Here is a 20,525-nt window from a genome sequence, read left to right as displayed (position 1 = left end):
GAGCCATATAGACTGGTTTTATGTATTAGGAGTGAGCCATATAGACTGGTTTTATGTATTAGGTGTGAGCCATATAGACTGGTTTTATGTATTAGGTGTGAGCCATATAGACTGGTTTTATGTATTAGGTGTGAGCCATATAGACTGGTTTTATGTATTAGGTGTGAGCCATATAGACTGGTTTTATGTATTAGGTGTGAGCCATATAGACTGGTTTTATGTATTAGGAGTGAGCCATATAGACTGGTTTTATGTATTAGGTGTGAGCCATATAGACTGGTTTTATGTATTAGGAGTGAGCCATATAGACTGGTTTTATGTATTAGGAGTGAGCCATATAGACTGGTTTTATGTATTAGGAGTGAGCCATATAGACTGGTTTTATGTATTAGGTGTGAGCCATATAGACTGGTTTTATGTATTAGGAGTGAGCCATATAGACTGGTTTTATGTATTAGGTGTGAGCCATATAGACTGGTTTTATGTATTAGGTGTGAGCCATATAGACTGGTTTTATGTATTAGGTGTGAGCCATATAGACTGGTTTTATGTATTAGGAGTGAGCCATATAGACTGGTTTTATGTATTAGGTGTGAGCCATATAGACTGGTTTTATGTATTAGGAGTGAGCCATATAGACTGGTTTTATGTATTAGGAGTGAGCCATATAGACTGGTTTTATGTATTAGGAGTGAGCCATATAGACTGGTTTTATGTATTAGGAGTGAGCCATATAGACTGGTTTTATGTATTAGGAGTGAGCCATATAGACTGGTTTTATGTATTAGGTGTGAGCCATATAGACTGGTTTTATGTATTAGGTGTGAGCCATATAGACTGGTTTTATGTGGATGTTTAGATGCTGGCTGGCGGGGAGGCTGGAGTGTGCTGATCTTGAAGTCCCTTGTCCTGCTGCTAGCCGTTAGCAGTTAGCCAGCTGGCTAGCAAACTAGCTAGCATTGGGCTGGGTTGTGTGGTCTGGGTTAGGGGCTGGATAATGAAGGGGTTGGGGATAGAGTTCTGGAACTTACACCAGGACCAGGCTTCAGAAACCCAGGTCTGGGGGAGGGAGATGGGAGATGGGAGAAGAGGATAGGGAGAGGGGAGGAGAGTCTGGGGGAGGGGCAGGAGAGGAGACGAGAGGGAGAGGGGAGTCTGGGAGAGGAAAGGAGATGAGAGGGAGATGGGAGTGGGGGAGGAGAGGAGAGGAGAGGAGATGAGAGAAAAGAAGAGAAGAGAAGAGAAGAGAAGAGAAGAGAAGAGAAGAGAAGAGAAGAGAAGAGAAGAGAAGAGAAGAGGAGAAGAGAAGAGAAGAGAAGAGAAGAGAAGAGAAGAGAAGAGAAGAGAAGAGAAGAGAAGAGAAGAGAAGAGAAGAGAAGAGAAGAGAAGAGAAGAGAAGAGAAGAGAAGAGAAGAGAAGAGGGGAGGAGAGGGTGCTGGGGTTAAGGAGATAGAGAAATAGTGTGGGCTGTCTCCAAGCCCCAGATTTAGATTGGGCTGTATTCAGTACACCTGTGTAGACTGCAGACTACAGTGGTGGGGGGTTGTGGTGTAGTTGGAGTGGTTGTGGTGGAGTTGGAGTGGTTGTGGTGTAGTTGGAGTGGTTGTGGTGTAGTTGGAGTGGTTGTGGTGTAGTTGGAGTGGTTGTGGTGTAGTTGGAGTGGTTGTGGTGTAGTTGGAGTGGTTGTGGTGGAGTTGGGGGGTTGGTGGTGTAGTTTGTGGTGGACTTGGGGGGTTAGTGGTGTAGTTTGTGGTGGACTTGGGGGGTTAGTGGTGTAGTTTGTGGTGGACTTGGGGGGTTAGTGGTGTAGTTTGTGGTGGACTTGGGGGGTTAGTGGTGTAGTTTGTGGTGGACTTGGGGGGTTAGTGGTGTAGTTTGTGGTGGACTTGGGGGGTTAGTGGAGCAGGTCTAGCAGCTACTGGGTCATGGAGGAATCCAGCATGTACCCTCAACTACACTACTGACCCTGTTTGAGCATGGAGGGGGGGGGGGGGGTGCTTGAGGGGGTCCAGGCTGGTGGGACCCCCAGACAGCTAAGCACACTGAGACAAACTGGAAGTGCTCTGCTCTGCTGTAGGCAGGGCCAAAGGTCAATCAAAGGTCATCAAGAGGTCAAAAGGTTTGGTTTTTTTTAACAGGAAGCTGGCTGGTGGACCCCAGAGAAACACTGAGAGGCGATTGGTCAATTCGGTGCTGCGATGGGGCGAGGTGAAGGGCGGGGTCAGAGGGAGATGACGGCGCGCCGTGGTAGGTTGGTTGGTTGATTGGCAGGTGGGCAAGCACTGTGCGTTTCCCGCCAAAAGCTACACGTCACTGGGACTCAATCTGTAGACGGAGAGGAAGAGAGAGGAGAGGAAGAGGGAGGAAGATAGAGGAGAGCAAGATAGAGGGGGAGAGGAGAGGAGAGGAAGAGAGAGGGAGAGGAGAGGAGAGGAAGAGAGAGGGGGAGAGGAGAGGAGAGGAAGAGAAAGGAGGAGAGGAGATAAGAGGAGATGAAAAGAGAGGGGGAGAGGAGGGGAGAGGAAGAAAGAGGGGGAGAGGAGAGAAGAGAGAGGGAGAGGAAGGGATAGGAGAGGAGAGGAAGAGAGAGGAGGAGAGGAGAGGAGAGGAGAGGAGAGGAGATGAGAGGAGAGGAGAGGAAGAGAGAGGAGAGGCGAGAAGAGGAAGATAGAGGTGAGAAGAGGAAGAAAGAGGGGGAGAGGAGAGAAGAGAGAGGGATAGGAGGGGATAGGAGAGGAAGAGAGAGGAGGAGATGAGATGAGAGGAAGAGAGAGAGGAGGAGAGGCAAGAAGAGGAAGAGAGGTGAGAAGAGGAAGAGAGAGGGGGATAGGAGAGGAAGAGAGAGGAGGAGAGGAGAGGAAGAGAGAGGGGGAGAGAAAAGAAGAGGAAGAGAGAGGGAGAGGAGAGGAGAGGAAGAGAGGGGGAGAGGAGAGGAAGAGAGGGGGAGAGGAGAGGAGAGGAAGAGAGAGGTGGAGGGGATGAAAAGTATATAAATTAATAACAAATTGATTCATGATACTGTATGGTAAATACAGCAGTGAATCATATAATCAGTGTGTATTCATAGTATTCTCATGAAACAATACGGCACTGAGTCGCAGCTCATTGGTCACAGTTGTGATTGAATGACAATTTGATTAATGGTAAATGGTGCATTTACAGTATATAGCAGCTTTTATCCAAAGCACTTTACAATTTGTTCCTCGCATTTTACTCATTCACTCACACATTCACACACCGACAGTGGAGGCAACCATGCAAGGTGCAGTTAGGGGTTAAGTGTCTTTGCTCAAGGACACTTCAACGCGTAGTGTAAGGGCTGCGTGTGTGTGGGTCACAAGCAGATAATAGGGACTCTTTAAGTTATCCGTGTATGAATAACCACTAAACTGCTTACGCAGACATTAACGGTAGGTTATGTAGATAACCTAGTTATATTAGTATTGGCTGAGCGTTCCGCTCTAGGCCTTATGAGATATACTATCTCCTATGATACCTAATGTATCTCCCACGAACAAAAAATACATGCACCACACCTGTATGGGGCTCCGCCCCCATGGTGGCACCGCCCATATAGCAGTGACTCTGGTCACCACACATCCTTCCTCGCCAAAAAACCCGTCCCAGGAAAAGATTCCTCAAGAGGGAACTCAGGGCCGCGCAGAGCGGAACGCTCAGCCAATACTAATATAACTAGGTTATCTACATAACCTACCGTTATATGCCGTATTTGCTATCGCGTTCCGCTCTGAGCCTTATGAGATATGGGGAAGAGCGGACGCGAAGCCCGACAAATGTACCCCCTGAGGACCCGTAAGCCCACATCAAGGGGTGCGGGGAGCCCTGTCACCCCATCCTCCCTAACGAAGGGGAGGCGCAGTCAACTCCACCTGAAATGCGAACAAGAGGGAAACTAGAACCCCTTGAACACACCGTACAGGCGGAACCACGTGTGACTCAACACACTGTGGCCCATACCCATACACTCCTGCTACCCGACCAAAGGACGGGAAGCAAGAAAGGCCACAGACCCCAGAACCGCCTGGGAGACAAAACCCCCGGTCATGTCCATGAGGTAAAACCTTACAAAGGGGCCCGGGGAGGACCATGAAGCTGCAGCACAGATGTCCTCCACCGAGGCCCCACCCAGGAGAGCGGCAGAGGCAGCCACCCCACGAGTGGAGTGCGCCCTGATGCCCCCAGGGGGATCCTGCCCAGCCAACGTGTAGCAGAGGGTAAAACCCTCGCACAACCAATGGGACAGGCGCTGCCCCGACAGTGCCTTACCAGCACGAGCCCCACCGTAACAGACAAAAAGCTGGTCGGTAACCCTGAAATCCTGAGTACGGCTGAGGTAAATCCCCAAGCACGGACTGGACATGACAGGTGAAGGCCCGCATCTAACTCACCAGTGTGAGGAGGAGGACGAAACGCCTGAACCACAATATCCCGGGAGCGGAAGGAACTCCGGATATTCTTAGGCACGAAAGCAGGATTAGGTCGCAGAGTGACACCGCAATCGGTCCGAAAAGACAGGCACTCTGGACGTACCGAGAGAGCACAGAGCTCACCTACGCGTTTAGCGGAAGTGACAGCCAGAAGGAACGCGGTCTTGAAGGACAGCTGTCCCAACGGCGCCTGCTCGAGCGGCTCAAACGGAGCCAAGGACAACCGACCGAGGACCAATTGAAGATCCCAAGTCGGAGCCAAGGAGCGTTGCACCGGCTTAACGCGTCGAGCGCCAAGCAGGAAACGCTTCACAAGAGGGTGGCTGAACAAGACATCCCCTCAAACCCCTCATGATAGGAGGATATAGCTGCTGCATATACCCTCACCGTCGAAGCCGACAGTCTATCAAGGAGAGACTGGAGGTAACTAAGGACAGCATCCAGGGGGCAGGAGACTGAGTCCCGGCCCCCCGCCTTACACCACACTTGGAACATACGTCATCTGCCCGCGTAAGCGCGACAGTGGAGGGAGCATGCGCATTCCAGATGGTAACACCATCAGGATCAAGAACCTGCGCCCCTCAACGTACCCGTCCCAACAACTGACCTAACAGATGTATGGGGAAGAATCCCTGGCGGCACGGCATCGGTCCCAGACCTGCCTGGCCATGTCCAGACGTAATCCTCACCCGTCAGGATGAGGGCCGCCCCGCGACAGTACACCTGCACCCACATTCTCCCTGCCGGGGATGTGGGGAGCCCTCAGGCCGCGCAGATGGAGGACGCCCATAGCCAGCCGCCCGCCGCCTGGTGCAGACAGGGGGAGCGTACTCCTCCCTGTCTGTCGATACACGACACTGACGTCGTATCGTCCGTCCTGATCAACACCATTTGTGGACCAGAAGGACCGCTTCCAACACCAACACATTGAACGTAGCGCAGACCGGGCAGCATGGTTTGCCAGCTGCCCCCTACTGTGTTGGCCCGACGCATTACCAGCGAGGGAGGCGTCGGTGAAAACGCGACGTGAGACAGCGCCGTAACCGTCCTAGGACGGAACCTCCAGAGCGTGTTGACTGGGGGTCAGGGCAGAACACTCCGTAACCCCGGACGACGCAGAGGCCCCAGTGCGGCCTCCACGCACTTGGTGAAGATGCGGGGAGCCAGAGAAAACCGAACGGCAGCCTCTGGTACTCATACGCTAACCCTGCAAAGGAAGCGTAGGTAAGCCCTAGGATGGAAGATCGGGGATGCGCATACGCATCCTACAGGTCTATGGAGGAGAACCAGACCCCCACCTGACAGTGTTCAACAGGTAGGAGACGATCCAAAAAATGCTGAACCTTCCCATGGGACAGGTCCAGCCTGGGTCTTACACCCCTCCCTCCCGACTTCTCGGGCAGAGAACACCGGGAGGAGAACGCCACGACGATGGCTTGCTTCGTCCACAGAGATTGGATCTCGTTGACCAGAGCTGTCACAGCTGGAGACCCCGACAATAGGGTCTGTACCAAACCTGACAACGGGTGGGGTTGTGTAAACACAAGTCCCCGCCTCCGCGTTCTCTCCATCCACCTCGACATATGATACTGTTGTAGTCATATGTGACGACACTCCCAACGCACCCGCCGTCACATGGCGCAGGTCCGCTAGGAACTGTAGATAGTTGGCCCGGTCCCCCCGCTGTGCGTAGCCAAACCTGGAACCGTGCGAGGAGCGCGTTCCGTGTCGGAACACCTGACCCTGACACCACCCACGAGGCAATCGCACCCAAGGGGGAACCCCGACAGAAAGGGCCGGTCTGATACGGGGGGCTTCCGATGAAAAAAGCCCCCCCACTGAACACCCCTCCAGAACATGCTGAAGGAGTTGTTCTGCAGCCGGACATGCAAGGTGTAAGGCCCCCATGGGTTCCTACACACCGTAGCCCTGCAGTGATATTACTACCACCCCAAATCATGTGAGCTGCGACCACTTGCCAATATTTCAGGAGTGGGAGGCACCAACATGATACCAGGCCTGGCGAAGGCGAGGCCGGGGAAGCCCGCACTGTGTGCCTCAAAAGGTTTCGAGCCCCCCTGCTGACAACACTTAAGTTGACAGACGTAACACCAGGCTCAACCAACACAGATCAAGGTGTGGGAGCCGCTTGACAGCACAACATTCTCACGGACAGACCCAGGCTCAGCCATAAACTGGGTGTCAGCCCCTGTCCCCATGAGAAGCGAAAAGGGGGGCCGCGCGCGCATCAACGAAGGCACGCGGCCCGCAGCCAAAGGAAACAATCAGAGCCCACTTCTTCCGCTGGTGTTGGGGAAGGGAGCGATCGGAGAGCGGGCTGCTCGCGGCAGGACGGTGACGGCTTGTTTGTTCAAGCCGAACCCATCCTACATGGCCGATCCCTCGGCCGCCAAGGCTGTCGGCCTTGTGGACACCTGTCGAATCGACGCCCAGGATACCTCTGGCGGGGGAAAAACATGGCCGCCTGTCGAGGGCCCCGTCATCGCCGCTGACAAGGCCGTGCTCTCTCTTCTTCTGGCTGCGCGGTGTGAGGCGGTGTAGGGCCTAGGACAATACCGCCCGCGCTCCAGCAGAAGACCAAAATCCCCTGCGGAGAGGGGAACCCTGAGCGGTTATAGCTTGCGGCTGGGTCAAAGCTAATAACGTCAACAACCTCGCGCGATGTGTCGACGTCGGCTGGCCCTCAAGGCCCCTCCACCAGACACCATTTTTCTAATAGAAAAAAACAGCAATTCGAACACAGTTCTAATCGTTGCCAATTCCATACCGTGGCGGTACAAGCCTTAACAGCCCACCAGCCACTCGCCAGGCCGACCCACCCATGGTGTCGGCCGGGCGGGGCATTGTTTCAATATATCAAAAACAAAGGACTGATGTTAACACTGAGCACCAGTGGTGAATTGCAAACAGCACCCTCCACTGTGGTGTGCACCATGAAAGGGTTAAATGAATAAAAGAGCTAAACCACAAAATACTGTAGAATGAGCAAACCCATACACACAAAGTTAAGGGGAGACGGACCAGTCCCGCCTTCATTCAAAATATTCACAACAGGACACCAGCCCTAGTTTAGCCCATTTACCAAAAAAGGTAAACAAAGCCCCCCCCCGCACTACTCCCCCAGTATACCGATTGACCGTCAGTATGAATGGTTGAGAGGAGAGAAAACTGTAGCAAGACAGACCTTCTCATAGCAGAGTGACAAAACGAAACAATAGCCCCCTACACAGGGCCGCCCCAGGAGGTGGGGGGCCTCGCGTCTAAAAACGCACAGGGCCTCACATTTCTCCCAGGCGGCCCTGCCCCTATACTACTGCAGCCTAGCGCCAGGCGATGTGGGACCCAAGACAACAATTGCCTGTGCACAGACACGCAACATGTTTACCATGTCGGCTGGACCCATAGCCCCACTACCCGACGCCAACCCAGATGGGAACACCGTTCAACAAACCCCGCCGGAACACAAGGTAAAATACCTGGCTAGGCAACCTAGCCACGGCCTACCCTGTTGTCAACCCATTTACCCGAAAAAGGTAAATAGGACTCAGCAAAAAAACCCACAACAGCTACCGACTGACCTTCATTGATGAACCGGGCAAGAGGAGGGAGAGTGACAACATCTCACGGCGGAGACATTAAAACAGCATAGCAATTAGCAGTAGTAATAGCATGCGGCATTAGCGATAGCATGTAGCATAGCATTAGATGTTTTAGCAGCACGCCCAAGACAGCTTGGAAACCGTTCCCTGCAGAGAACGTTCACCAAACCATCCTGCCCCCGGCGCCAACACACAACATGGTTGTGTTAACAAAACAAACCAGCATTACTAACACTAATACCCATGCCTGAAGACACAGGGCCTACCTGAGTACAAGCTGGCCCGACAGCCAGTCTTGTACAGCTGAACCTCGATGTGCTGTCATCAAACGAGGAACATCAACACAGGCCCGTCGTGTCGCCGAAAACATGCGTCGAAGATGCCAGGGGCCAGCAACCTCCGGTAAGCTTCCAAACATTATGACTCTGATCTTTTCATCCTACTAGTTATCGTACGGTGCACGCATCCAAGTACACTGGGACGAAAATAGAGGAAGGATGTGTGGTGACCAGAGTCACTGCTATATGGGCGGTGCCACCATGGGGGCGGAGCCCCATACAGGTGTGGTGCATGTATTTTTTGTTCGTGGGAGATACATTAGGTATCATAGGAGATAGTATATCTCATAAGGCTCAGAGCGGAACGCGATAGCAAATACGGCATATAACACTTTGAGAGCCAGCCGTGTTTTCCTTTTTATCCCCTTGAATGCCCAAGGCCACTTACTTCAATGTTAACGTTAATATCGCCTAATCTATGTTTTAAATTATGGCTATGTGTCTAATCTGCCCGTCGCATTATCAATTACCTATTTCCAGTCAACATTGTCGAAGCAGATTGTTTTTTTATCGGTTCATTTCCGTTTCATAGCATTTAGAAAACCCCTCGTTTTCACGTAGAAAAAAGAGGTTTCCATGATAATCGCCTTTTACTGGAATATTCTAGAACGTTGTCATTGTTCGGCCTATTTATGAATCGTTTTCAAATAAACGCTAGATTATCGATAGTATATGTGTACGCATGCACGCTCGTGGCGTGCGCTGAAAATCGCTTCTCCTATTTCCTGACGGCGCGCACAGTCAAACAGCGATATCACATAATCACATAAAAGCTTATATATTCGTGAAAACGGGTCTGATTATCCTTAGACTTGTAACATAGATTCCTTACCTGAGATCAGATGGTATCCAAATGGATTATTCCAATTCCTGATCGCCATTCGAAAAAAATCACTCCTTTTAGTGATCCACTGTGTATACAGTAAAACACATATTCCCCGCGGCTTCGAGAGTCCAGCATGAAGCTGGTAGATGCCGGCTGCGTGAGTGAGAAGTAAAATGTGGAGTGCAGGTTTTTTTTTCTCATTCATTTTCATTGAGTTCAATCCAAAAGGGTGAATTACCACCTGGGAGACGATAGGGGGCGCTTTTTTCACATCTGAGCGCCTGAGGTAGTTGAATTTCCAACGGTAGACTTGGTTGATGAAATATGATTTCAGATCGCTAAAAAAAAAAAAAAAAGAGAAAATACGAGAATTCTCGTGAGTGGGCATTCAACCCGCGGGGGGTAAACCCGAGAAATCTCGGGCGTGGCATGCAAAGTGTTAAGGAGAAGGGGGAAAATAAACAACAAAAAACAACCTTTACAGGTGGAAGCCTCAAAGTGAGTATTTAAGAAAATAAGTAAAGTCCAAAAAACAGGACGACACTCAATACAGAGGTATTGTAGAAAAATAAATAAGCCACAAAGGCAACTCCTAAAATCAGAGTTTATATTGAAAACATAAAACAATAAACCTCCACCAAGGGAGTTTATGTGCCGTATTAGGCAAAGGACAGTTCCAAAAGAACACAAGAAAACACTACCATAAACGCTACAAAGAAGGCTAAATGCTGAATAGGGCAGCACTACACTTTAATATAATAAGCCTGACCAAAAGGATAGCCAACACAAGGAAATGAAAAAGCAGTTAACGCTGCAAGATTCAAACTTAAATAGACTCAGCTTTGCCATAGGCACAGCTGCACTGAATCAGGTGCAATCAAGCCCACACACCTGCCGACCCATGAGGCAATTAACCACAGAGGCCAGTGATTGACAGCTATCCCTCACAGGAGACGAAATAGACAGCTGTCCCTCACAGAAAGGAAGAATAAAGCAAAAACCATGACACATAGCCCGGGAGGAATGGGAATTTAACCGGGAACCTCCGGATTACCAGACGACTGCTCTACCTCTATATCAACCCTATATCAATACCACAGAAAATTTGTGTTTTACACATGTTTTTCTAATGGTACGTAGTATAGTTATGTCAAACGATGTCAAACGAGTCTGGACCTTTCAGTAGAGAAACATAATAATATATCCTGGGAAATATCTCTCACGTGAGGTATCGTCGTTTCCAGAATTTCATTGGCTACAAAAACATGCATCTGCCAATCTTTTTTTCTTTTTTTTTTTACTGCTGTGAAGCACTTTGAGCTACAATTCTTGTATGAAAGGTGCTATAAATACAGTTCATTATTATTATGAGCTGTAAAGAGCTTTGGATAAAAAGCATTATATAAATACTAGGGATATCCGATATTATCGGCCTACCGATATTATCGGCCGATATCGGCATTAAAATGTGATATCGGAAAATATCGGTATCGGTTTTCAATTTTTTTTTTTTATATTTCTTTTTTTTACATTTCTATAACCTTTATTTACCCAGGCAAGCAAGTAAGAACAAATTCTGATTTTATTTATTGTCAAAAGTATGCATAATGTTGTGTTAATTCCACAACAAGAGATATGTAATGTTAATTACCTGAAATTATTCCATTTTTTGGGGGGGAAACCCTGCATATATCGGTATCGGTTGATATCGGTATCGGAAATTAAGAGTTGGACAATATCGGTATATCGGTATCGGTAAAAAAAGCCAATATCGAGCATCCCTAATAAATACAGTTTATTATTATTATTATTATTATTATTATGATAAGCTGTAAAGTGCTTTGGATAAAATGCGTTATATAAATACAGTTTATTATTATTATTATTATTATTATTATTATTATTATTATTATTATTATTATTATTATTATTATTATTATTATTATTATTATTATTATTATTATTATTATTATGATAAGCTGTAAAGAGCTTTGGATAAAAAGTTATATAAATACAGTCCATTTGTTGATTGATTGATTGATTGAAAACTTTATTAACAGATTGCAAAATGGGTACAATACAGTACGGCTCAATACACACAATTGTTAAGGGAATGCAGACCAGAGAAAAACGTTCATCTTGTTTACATCAGGGTCCCCCATTTTCAATTCATAATGACATTTATGACACATACACAACATACAGATATACAGATATATATCATGACATTTGTGACATACATGATATGCAAATATACAGTATTGTTAAACAGAGATCCTAACAGAAAATATATACATACGAGGGGGCGGAAACTGTACATTGGGAGGGGGTGGGTGGGTGGGAGGTTCTGCAAAGGGTGTGTGTGTGTGTGTGTGTGTGTGTGTGTGTGTGTGTGTGTGTGTGTGTGTGTGTGTGTGTGTGTGTGTGTGTGTGTGTGTGTGTGTGTGTGTGTGTGTGTGTGTGTGTGTGTGTGTGTGTGTGTGTGTGTGTGTGTGTGTGAGAGACTAACTTGTCTCAGGGATGAGTTTCTCCATGCCCAGGGCCTCCCTCAGCCCATCGCCCCCAAACGGAGTGGGCGTGGCCTCCTTCAGCCTGTCTCCGGGGCTGGCTGGAGTCCCACCAGGGGGCGACGGTGTCTTCCCCTCTTCCTTTTCCTACACACACACACACACACACACACACACACACACACACACACACACACACACACACACACACACACACACACACACACACACACACACACACACACACACACACACACACACACACACACACACACACACACACACACACACACACACGCGCACACACACAACTTGTCACTTTGACAGTTGGACACTAGCAGAAACGATAGCACTGATGATGCTTACAAGATGGGGAGCATTTCTAAATGTAACCTATTCAATCTAGAGGCTACAGAGCATATAGATACTATCAACAGTGTGATTATTACTGGCTGCACGTGTGTGACCTCTGACCTTGTGGCCGTTAGCCTGGCCGTTGCCCGCTTCCTCGCCCACGTTGTCCATGGAACCAGTCTTAGACTTGGTCTTCAGGTTGGCCTTATGAGACTCAATCTTCACATCCCCACCACCTGAGACAGAGAGGAGGACCGTCAGTGTGGAAGAGAATAGAGCAAAAACAGAACAAAATGCAGTATCATGCAATACAATACAGAAGAGAAGAGGAGAGGAGAGGAGATAGGAGAAGAGAAGAGAAGAGGAGATACGAGGAGAGGAGAGAAGAGAAGAGGAGAGAAGAGAAAAGGAGAGGAGAGGAGAGCAGAGGAGAGAAGATAAGAGGAGAGAAGAGAAGAGAAGAGAAGAGAAGAGGAGAGGAGAGAATAGGAGAGGAGAGAAGAGGAGAGAAGAGGAGAGGAGAGGAGAGACGAGGAGAGACGAGGAGATAGGAGAGGAGAAGAGAAGAGAAGAGAAGAGAAGAGAAGAGAAGAGAAGAGAAGAGAAGAGAAGAGAAGAGAAGAGAAGAGAAAAGAAAAGAAAAGAAGAGAAGAGAAGAGAAGAGAAGAGAAGAGAAGAGAAGAGAAGAGAAGAGAAGAGAAGAGAAGAGAAGAGAAGAGAAGAGAAGAGAAGACAATAAAAGACAAGAGAACCTGGCTTGTATTTGATGTTGGCCTTGGAGCCACACTTAGATGTCACCTTGCTCAGGTCCACCTTCTTATTCAGGATCTGCACCTGGAGCGTAATACAAGACAATATAGACAATATTATAATACGATAAATAGATAGGTCTTGACCACCACAATATATTATACTACTATATCACCACAGACCACAATATATTATACTACTATATTATTATAGAACACAATATATTATGTAAGGGATAATGTATAGCTACGAGGTCATTGTCGCAAAATAATTGACCGACACCGAATACCGAGGCACCTCGCCGAGGTGTTCTAAACGTAGTGAAGGTCAATTATTTTGCGACAATGACCGAGTATAGGCTATACATTATCCCGCTTATTACATGGCTAACTTACTAACAATATACCTAATTCATTTTACACCATCGACAAGACGAGATCAAATGCAGACGCAGTTGTTGTGTGGCTCCGCTGTCATTATTATTATCGCCGGCAGCCGGCAGGTGTGTCTGATTGGCTGCACTGATGCAGTGTGTGTCAGTGGGCTTGATTGCTGCAGCTGCGAACAGCGGTCATTATTGCTCGGCAGAGGTCCGTTATCGAGTAATAACGGACCTCTGCCGAGCGCTATTGACCAATCACAATCAAGCATTTCGGCAAATGTTAAAACGCCATGTAATAAACTACTATATTATTATAGAACACAATGTATTATACTACTATATCACCACAGACCACAATGTATTATATTACTATATCATCATAGACCACAATGTATTATATTACTATAACATCACAGACCACAATATATTATACTACTATATTATTATAGACCTCAATATATTATACTACTATATTATTATAGACCACAATATATTATACTACTATATTATTATAGACCTCAATATATTATACTACTATATTATTATAGACCACAATGTATTATACTACTATATCATCATAGACCACAATGTATTATATTACTATATCATCACAGACCACAATATATTATACTACTATATTATTATAGACCTCAATATATTATACTACTATATCATTATAGACCACAATATATTATACTACTATATTATTATAGACCTCAATATATTATACTACTATATTATTATAGACCACAATACTACTATATCATCACAGACCACAATGTATTATATTACTATATCATTATAGATCACAATATATTATACTACTATATAATTATAGACCACAATATATTATACTACTATATTATTACAGACCACAATATATTATACTACTATATTATTACAGACCACAATATATTATACTATATCATCATAGACCACAATATATTATACTACTATATCACCACAGACCACAGTATATTATACTACTATATCATCACAGACCACAGTATACTACTATATCATCACAGACCACAACATATTATACTATACTTAACTATATGATAATGGTTTACGGACCGCTTGGTGCTTAATGATAGCACCTAATAGCACCTGATGTCATCAAGCAGGGTTACGGGGGATGGGTGGGTGTTGAGGCCTGAGTGATGTCACTGCAGCAGACATAATGAAGCAGCTGCTCCTCTAACTGATCTGTTTCAACATGACTATGTGAACAGAGTCTCGTGGAGGTGCGCTCATTCAAATGTGTTGAAAACACAAGGCTTAGAGAAGACGTCTGTCAGTTGATTCATATTCACTGCAGCTGAAATGAAGACAAATTGCTGTAATTTGGCAATTTACCACTTAAAGGTAGACTCTGTAATGCCGTCACACAACGACCTCTAGGCAAAAGAGGCCCGCTCGGTGATGCACTTCGTTTAAACTTTTTTTGTCTTGGTCTGACGTGTGGGTTGGAGTTTAGTAACTTATAAAACTGCGAGTTTCTCCAGACCTCTCTTGGCAGAGCCTGAGGTGTGGCCAGCAGTAGCAACCCCCCCCCCCCCCATACCCCCACTCAACACACATCAGACCAAATGTACACATCACAGAAATGTGAACAAAGCACAATACCAAGATGGGGCTGTTTTGTCACTGTTTGACGACATTGTAGATTCTGCCTTTAAACGGCAATTCCAGCTTTTGTTGTTTTCAATGAGAGACTGGAGAGACAGGCCTGGTCCCATCGTACCACCATGGTTCAGTAAGACAGACCTGGTCCCGTTGTACCACCATGGTTCAGTAAGACAGCCTGGTCCCGTTGTACCAGCATGGTTCAGTAAGACAGGCCTGGTCCCATCGTACCATCATGGTTCAGTAAGACAGGCCTGGTCCCATCGTACCACCATGGTTCAGTAAGACAGCCTGGTCCCGTCGTACCACCATGGTTCAGTAAGACAGCCTGGTCCCGTCGTACCACCATGGTTCAGTAAGACAGGCCTGGTCCCATCGTACCACCATGGTTCAGTAAGACGGCCTGGTCCCATCGTACCACCATGGTTCAGTAAGACAGCCTGGTCCCATCGTACCACCATGGTTCAGTAAGACAGGCCTGGTCCCGTCGTACCACCATGGTTCAGTAAGACAGGCCTGGTCCCGTCGTACCACCATGGTTCAGTAAGACAGCCTGGTCCCATCGTACCACCATGGTTCAGTAAGACAGCCTGGTCCCGTCGTACCACCATGGTTCAGTAAGACAGCCTGGTCCCGTCGTACCACCATGGTTCAGTAAGACAGGCCTGGTCCCGTCGTACCACCATGGTTCAGTAAGACAGGCCTGGTCCCATCGTACCACCATGGTTCAGTAAGACAGCCTGGTCCTGTCGTACCAGCATGGTTCAGTAAGACAGGCCTGGTCCCGTCGTACCACCATGGTTCAGTAAGACAGGCCTGGTCCCGTCGTACCACCATGGTTCAGTAAGACAGGCCTGGTCCCATCGTACCACCATGGTTCAGTAAGACAGCCTGGTCCTGTCGTACCAGCATGGTTCAGTAAGACAGGCCTGGTCCCATCGTACCACCATGGTTCAGTAAGACAGCCTGGTCCCATCGTACCACCATGGTTCAGTAAGACAGGCCTGGTCCCATCGTACCACCATGGTTCAGTAAGACAGCCTGGTCCGATCGTACCACCATGGTTCAGTAAGACAGGCCTGGTCCCATCGTACCACCATGGTTCAGTAAGACAGCCTGGTCCCATCGTACCACCATGGTTCAGTAAGACAGCCTGGTCCCATCGTACCACCATGGTTCAGTAAGACAGGCCTGGTTCCGTCGTACCACCATGGTTCAGTAAGACAGGCCTGGTCCCATCGTACCACCATGGTTCAGTAAGACAGGCCTGGTCCCATCGTACCACCATGGTTCAGTAAGACAGGCCTGGTCCCATCGTACCACCATGGTTCAGTAAGACAGCCTGGTCCCATCGTACCACCATGGTTCAGTAAGACAGGCCTGGTCCCATCGTACCACCATGGTTCAGTAAGACAGGCCTGGTCCCATCGTACCACCATGGTTCAGTAAGACAGGCCTGGTCCCATCGTACCACCATGGTTCAGTAAGACAGGCCTGGTCCCATCGTACCACCATGGTTCAGTAAGACAGGCCTGGTCCCATCGTACCACCATGGTTCAGTAAGATAGCCTGGTCCCATCGTACCACCATGGTTCAGTAAGACAGGCCTGGTCCCATCGTACCACCATGGTTCAGTAAGACAGGCCTGGTCCCATCGTACCACCATGGTTCAGTAAGACAGGCCTGGTCCCATCGTACCACCATGGTTCAGTAAGACAGCCTGGTCCCATCGTACCACCATGGTTCAGTAAGACAGGCCTGGTCCCATCGTACCACCATGGTTCAGTAAGACGGCCTGGTCCCGTTGTACCACCATGGTTCAGTAAGACAGGCCTGGTCCCATCGTACCACCATGGTTCAGTAAGACAGCCTGGTCCTGTCGTACCACCATGGTTCAGTAAGACAGGCCTGGTCCCATCGTACCACCATGGTTCAGTAAGACAGCCTGGTCCCATCGTACCACCATGGTTCAGTAAGACAGCCTGGTCCCGTCGTACCACCATGGTTCAGTAAGACAGGCCTGGTCCCATCGTACCACCATGGTTCAGTAAGACAGGCCTGGTCCCATCGTACCAACATGGTTCAGTAAGACAGGCCTGGTCCCGTCGTACCACCATGGTTCAGTAAGACAGCCTGGTCCCGTCGTACCACCATGGTTCAGTAAGACAGGCCTGGTCCCATCGTACCACCATGGTTCAGTAAGACAGCCTGGTCCCATCGTACCACCATGGTTCAGTAAGACAGGCCTGGTCCCATCGTACCACCATGGTTCAGTAAGACAGGCCTGGTCCCGTCGTACCACCATGGTTCAGTAAGACAGCCTGGTCCCATCATACCACCATGGTTCAGTAAGACAGCCTGGTCCCGTCGTACCACCATGGTTCAGTAAGACAGGCCTGGTCCCATCGTACCACCATGGTTCAGTAAGACAGCCTGGTCCCATCGTACCACCATGGTTCAGTAAGACAGCCTGGTCCCGTCGTACCACCATGGTTCAGTAAGACAGGCCTGGTCCCATCGTACCACCATGGTTCAGTAAGACAGCCTGGTCCCGTCGTACCACCATGGTTCAGTAAGACAGCCTGGTCCCGTCGTACCATCATGGTTCAGTAAGACAGGCCTGGTCCCATCGTACCACCATGGTTCAGTAAGACAGCCTGGTCCTGTCGTACCACCATGGTTCAGTAAGACAGGCCTGGTCCCATCGTACCACCATGGTTCAGTAAGACAGGCCTGGTCCCATCGTACCACCATGGTTCAGTAAGACAGGCCTGGTCCCGTTGTACCACCATGGTTCAGTAAGACAGGCCTGGTCCCGTCGTACCACCATGGTTCAGTAAGACAGTCTGGTCCCATCGTACCACCATGGTTCAGTAAGACAGTCTGGTCCCGTTGTACCACCATGGTTCAGTAAGACAGCCTGGTCCCATCGTACCACCATGGTTCAGTAAGACAGGCCTGGTCCCATCGTACCACCATGGTTCAGTAAGACAGGCCTGGTCCCGTCGTACCACCATGGTTCAGTAAGACAGGCCTGGTCCCGTCGTACCACCATGGTTCAGTAAGACAGGCCTGGTCCCGTCGTACCACCATGGTTCAGTAAGACAGGCCTGGTCCCATCGTACCACCATGGTTCAGTAAGACAGGCCTGGTCCTGTCGTACCACCATGGTTCAGTAAGACAGGCCTGGTCCCATCGTACCACCATGGTTCAGTAAGACAGCCTGGTCCCGTCGTACCACCATGGTTCAGTAAGACAGCCTGGTCCCATCGTACCACCATGGTTCAGTAAGACAAGATTCAAGATTCAAGATTCAAGATTCAAGAGTTTTAATTGTCACGGCATACAGGTATACAATGAAATGCGGCTGGTCTTGCCCGCGACGATGTGCAATACAGTGGTACAACATATAATAGAATCCAATAAAATACAGTGGTACAACATATTAATAGAATCCAATAAAACAGTGCAATAAACAGGTACATGGTGTGCCATCTCGGTATCTGTACATTAGTATTTACAGAGCATATAGGACATGCTAGTTAGCTTTAGTAGTGCAATACACTGTTCCTGATGTTATACTATTTTAAGTGGCCTTTCCTCTGGCCATAAGTGTGCGTGTGTGCGGCATGAGTGTTAAAGTGGCTGCTAGTGTGTGAGCGTGCTCAGCGTGCGTGTCGTGTATGTACTTGTGTGTGGATAGTTCAGTTTCTGTGTCTCTCGATGTTCATTGTTCAAGGCTCTGATGGCCTGGGGGAAGAAGCTTAGCCTAAGCCTCTCCGTCTTAGTCTCTAGAATTCGCAGGCGTCTGCCTGACCTCAGCAGCTGGAACAGGCTGTTATTGGGGTGGTGGGGGTCTTTCATTATCCTGCAGGCTCTGGATTTGCACCTCTTGTTGTATAGAGCCTGCAGGGGAGGTAGCGCAATACCCGTGGTACGCTCGGCTGAGCGCACCACACTCTGTAGGGCCTTCTTGTCCTGTGCCGTGCTGTTCCCATACCAGGCAGTGATGTTTCCGGTCAAGATGCTCTCTACAGCTCCTGAGTAGAAGGACTGAAGTATCTTCCCCGATACTCTGAACTTCCTTAACTGTCTCAGGTGGTAGAGGCGCTGCTTCGCTTTCTTTACTACTGTGCCTATGTGTGTTGACCATGTCAGGTCCTCTGAGATGTGGACCCCCAGGTACTTGAAGCTGCTCACCCTGTCCACGGTAGCCCCGTTAATCCTCAGTGGTGTGTGTGTCTCCCGCTGTCCTCTCCTATAATCCACGATCAGCTCCTTGGTTTTACCAATGTTCAGGAGCAGGCTGTTGTCCTGGCACCAACGTTCCAGTACCTCAACCTCCTCCCGGTAGGCCTTCTCGTCGTTGTCCGAGATCAGCCCCACCACCACCGTGTCGTCGGCGAACTTCACAATGGAGTTGGAGCTGAACTTGGCCACACAGTCGTGTGTGTAGAGTGAGTACAGCAGGGGGCTTAGAACACAGCCCTGGGGGGACCCGATGCTCAGGGTGATGGTGTTGGAGGTCTGACCCCCCACCCTGACCGCCTGGGGTCTTTCACTCAGAAAGTCCAGTACCCAGGCGCTCAGGGCGGAGCTCAGGCCTAGCTCGATCAGCTTGTCCACCAGTCTGGTGGGGACTATGGTGTTGAACGCTGAGCTGTAGTCAATGAACAACAGTCTCACATAGCCCCCCTTCTGACGGTCAAGGTGGGAGAGAGTGCTGTGCAGTACCTGGGAGACAGCGTCATCAGTGGACCTGTTTGTCCTGTATGCAAATTGCATAGGGTCCATATCGCTGGGGAGAGAGGCACAAATGTGGTCCTTGACCAGTAAGACAGGCCTGGTCCCATCGTACCACCATGGTTCAGTAAGACAGGCCTGGTCCCATCGTACCACCATGGTTCAGTAAGACGGCCTGGTTCCGTCGTACCACCATGGTTCAGTAAGACAGGCCTGGTCCCATCGTACCACCATGGTTCAGTAAGACAGCCTGGTCCTGTCGTACCACCATGGTTCAGTAAGACAGGCCTGGTCCTGTCGTACCACCATGGTTCAGTAAGACAGGCCTGGTCCCATCGTACCACCATGGTTCAGTAAGACAGCCTGGTCCCGTCGTACCACCATGGTTCAGTAAGACAGCCTGGTCCTGTCGTACCACCATGGTTCAGTAAGACAGGCCTGGTCCCATCGTACCACCATGGTTCAGTAAGACAGGCTGGTCCCGTTGTACCACCATGGTTCAGTAAGACAGCCTGGTCCCGTTGTACCACCATGGTTCAGTAAGACAGCCTGGTCCTGTCGTACCACCATGGTTCAGTAAGACAGGCCTGGTCCCATCGTACCACCATGGTTCAGTAAGACAGGCCTGGTCCCATCGTACCACCATGGTTCAGTAAGACGGCCTGGTTCCGTCGTACCACCATGGTTCAGTAAGACAGGCCTGGTCCCGTCGTACCACCATGGTTCAGTAAGACAGGCCTGGTCCCGTCGTACCACCATGGTTCAGTAAGACAGCCTGGTTCCGTCGTACCACCATGGTTCAGTAAGACAGCCTGGTCCCATCGTACCACCATGGTTCAGTAAGACAGCCTGGTTCCGTCGTACCACCATGGTTCAGTAAGACGGCCTGGTCCCGTCGTACCACCATGGTTCAGTAAGACGGCCTGGT

The 20,525-nt window shown here is 48.9% G+C and overlaps 1 protein-coding gene across 1 annotated transcript in view; it reads right to left on the bottom strand.

Annotated features, from left to right (window-relative positions):
- Positions 1 to 1,045: 1,045 nt before the first annotated feature.
- Positions 1,046 to 20,525, bottom strand: part of LOC311239257 (uncharacterized protein) — a gene marked incomplete at both ends in the record, with an annotated part of 60,005 nt that continues 40,525 nt past the window's right edge. The window contains 4 exons of the mRNA XM_084327563.1: positions 1,046 to 1,113; positions 11,742 to 11,886; positions 12,214 to 12,329; positions 12,846 to 12,927. Coding sequence (XP_084183689.1) covers positions 1,046 to 1,113; positions 11,742 to 11,886; positions 12,214 to 12,329; positions 12,846 to 12,927 — 411 coding nt within the window. The remainder of the gene's footprint in view (positions 1,114 to 11,741; positions 11,887 to 12,213; positions 12,330 to 12,845; positions 12,928 to 20,525) is intronic.

This window comes from Notolepis coatsorum (genome assembly GCF_963971535.1).
Source record: "Notolepis coatsorum genome assembly, chromosome: 13".
NCBI lineage: Eukaryota > Metazoa > Chordata > Actinopteri > Aulopiformes > Paralepididae > Notolepis > Notolepis coatsorum.
The sequence above is the reverse complement of the archived record's forward strand: the minus strand, read 5'-3'. Positions and strand labels throughout refer to the sequence as shown.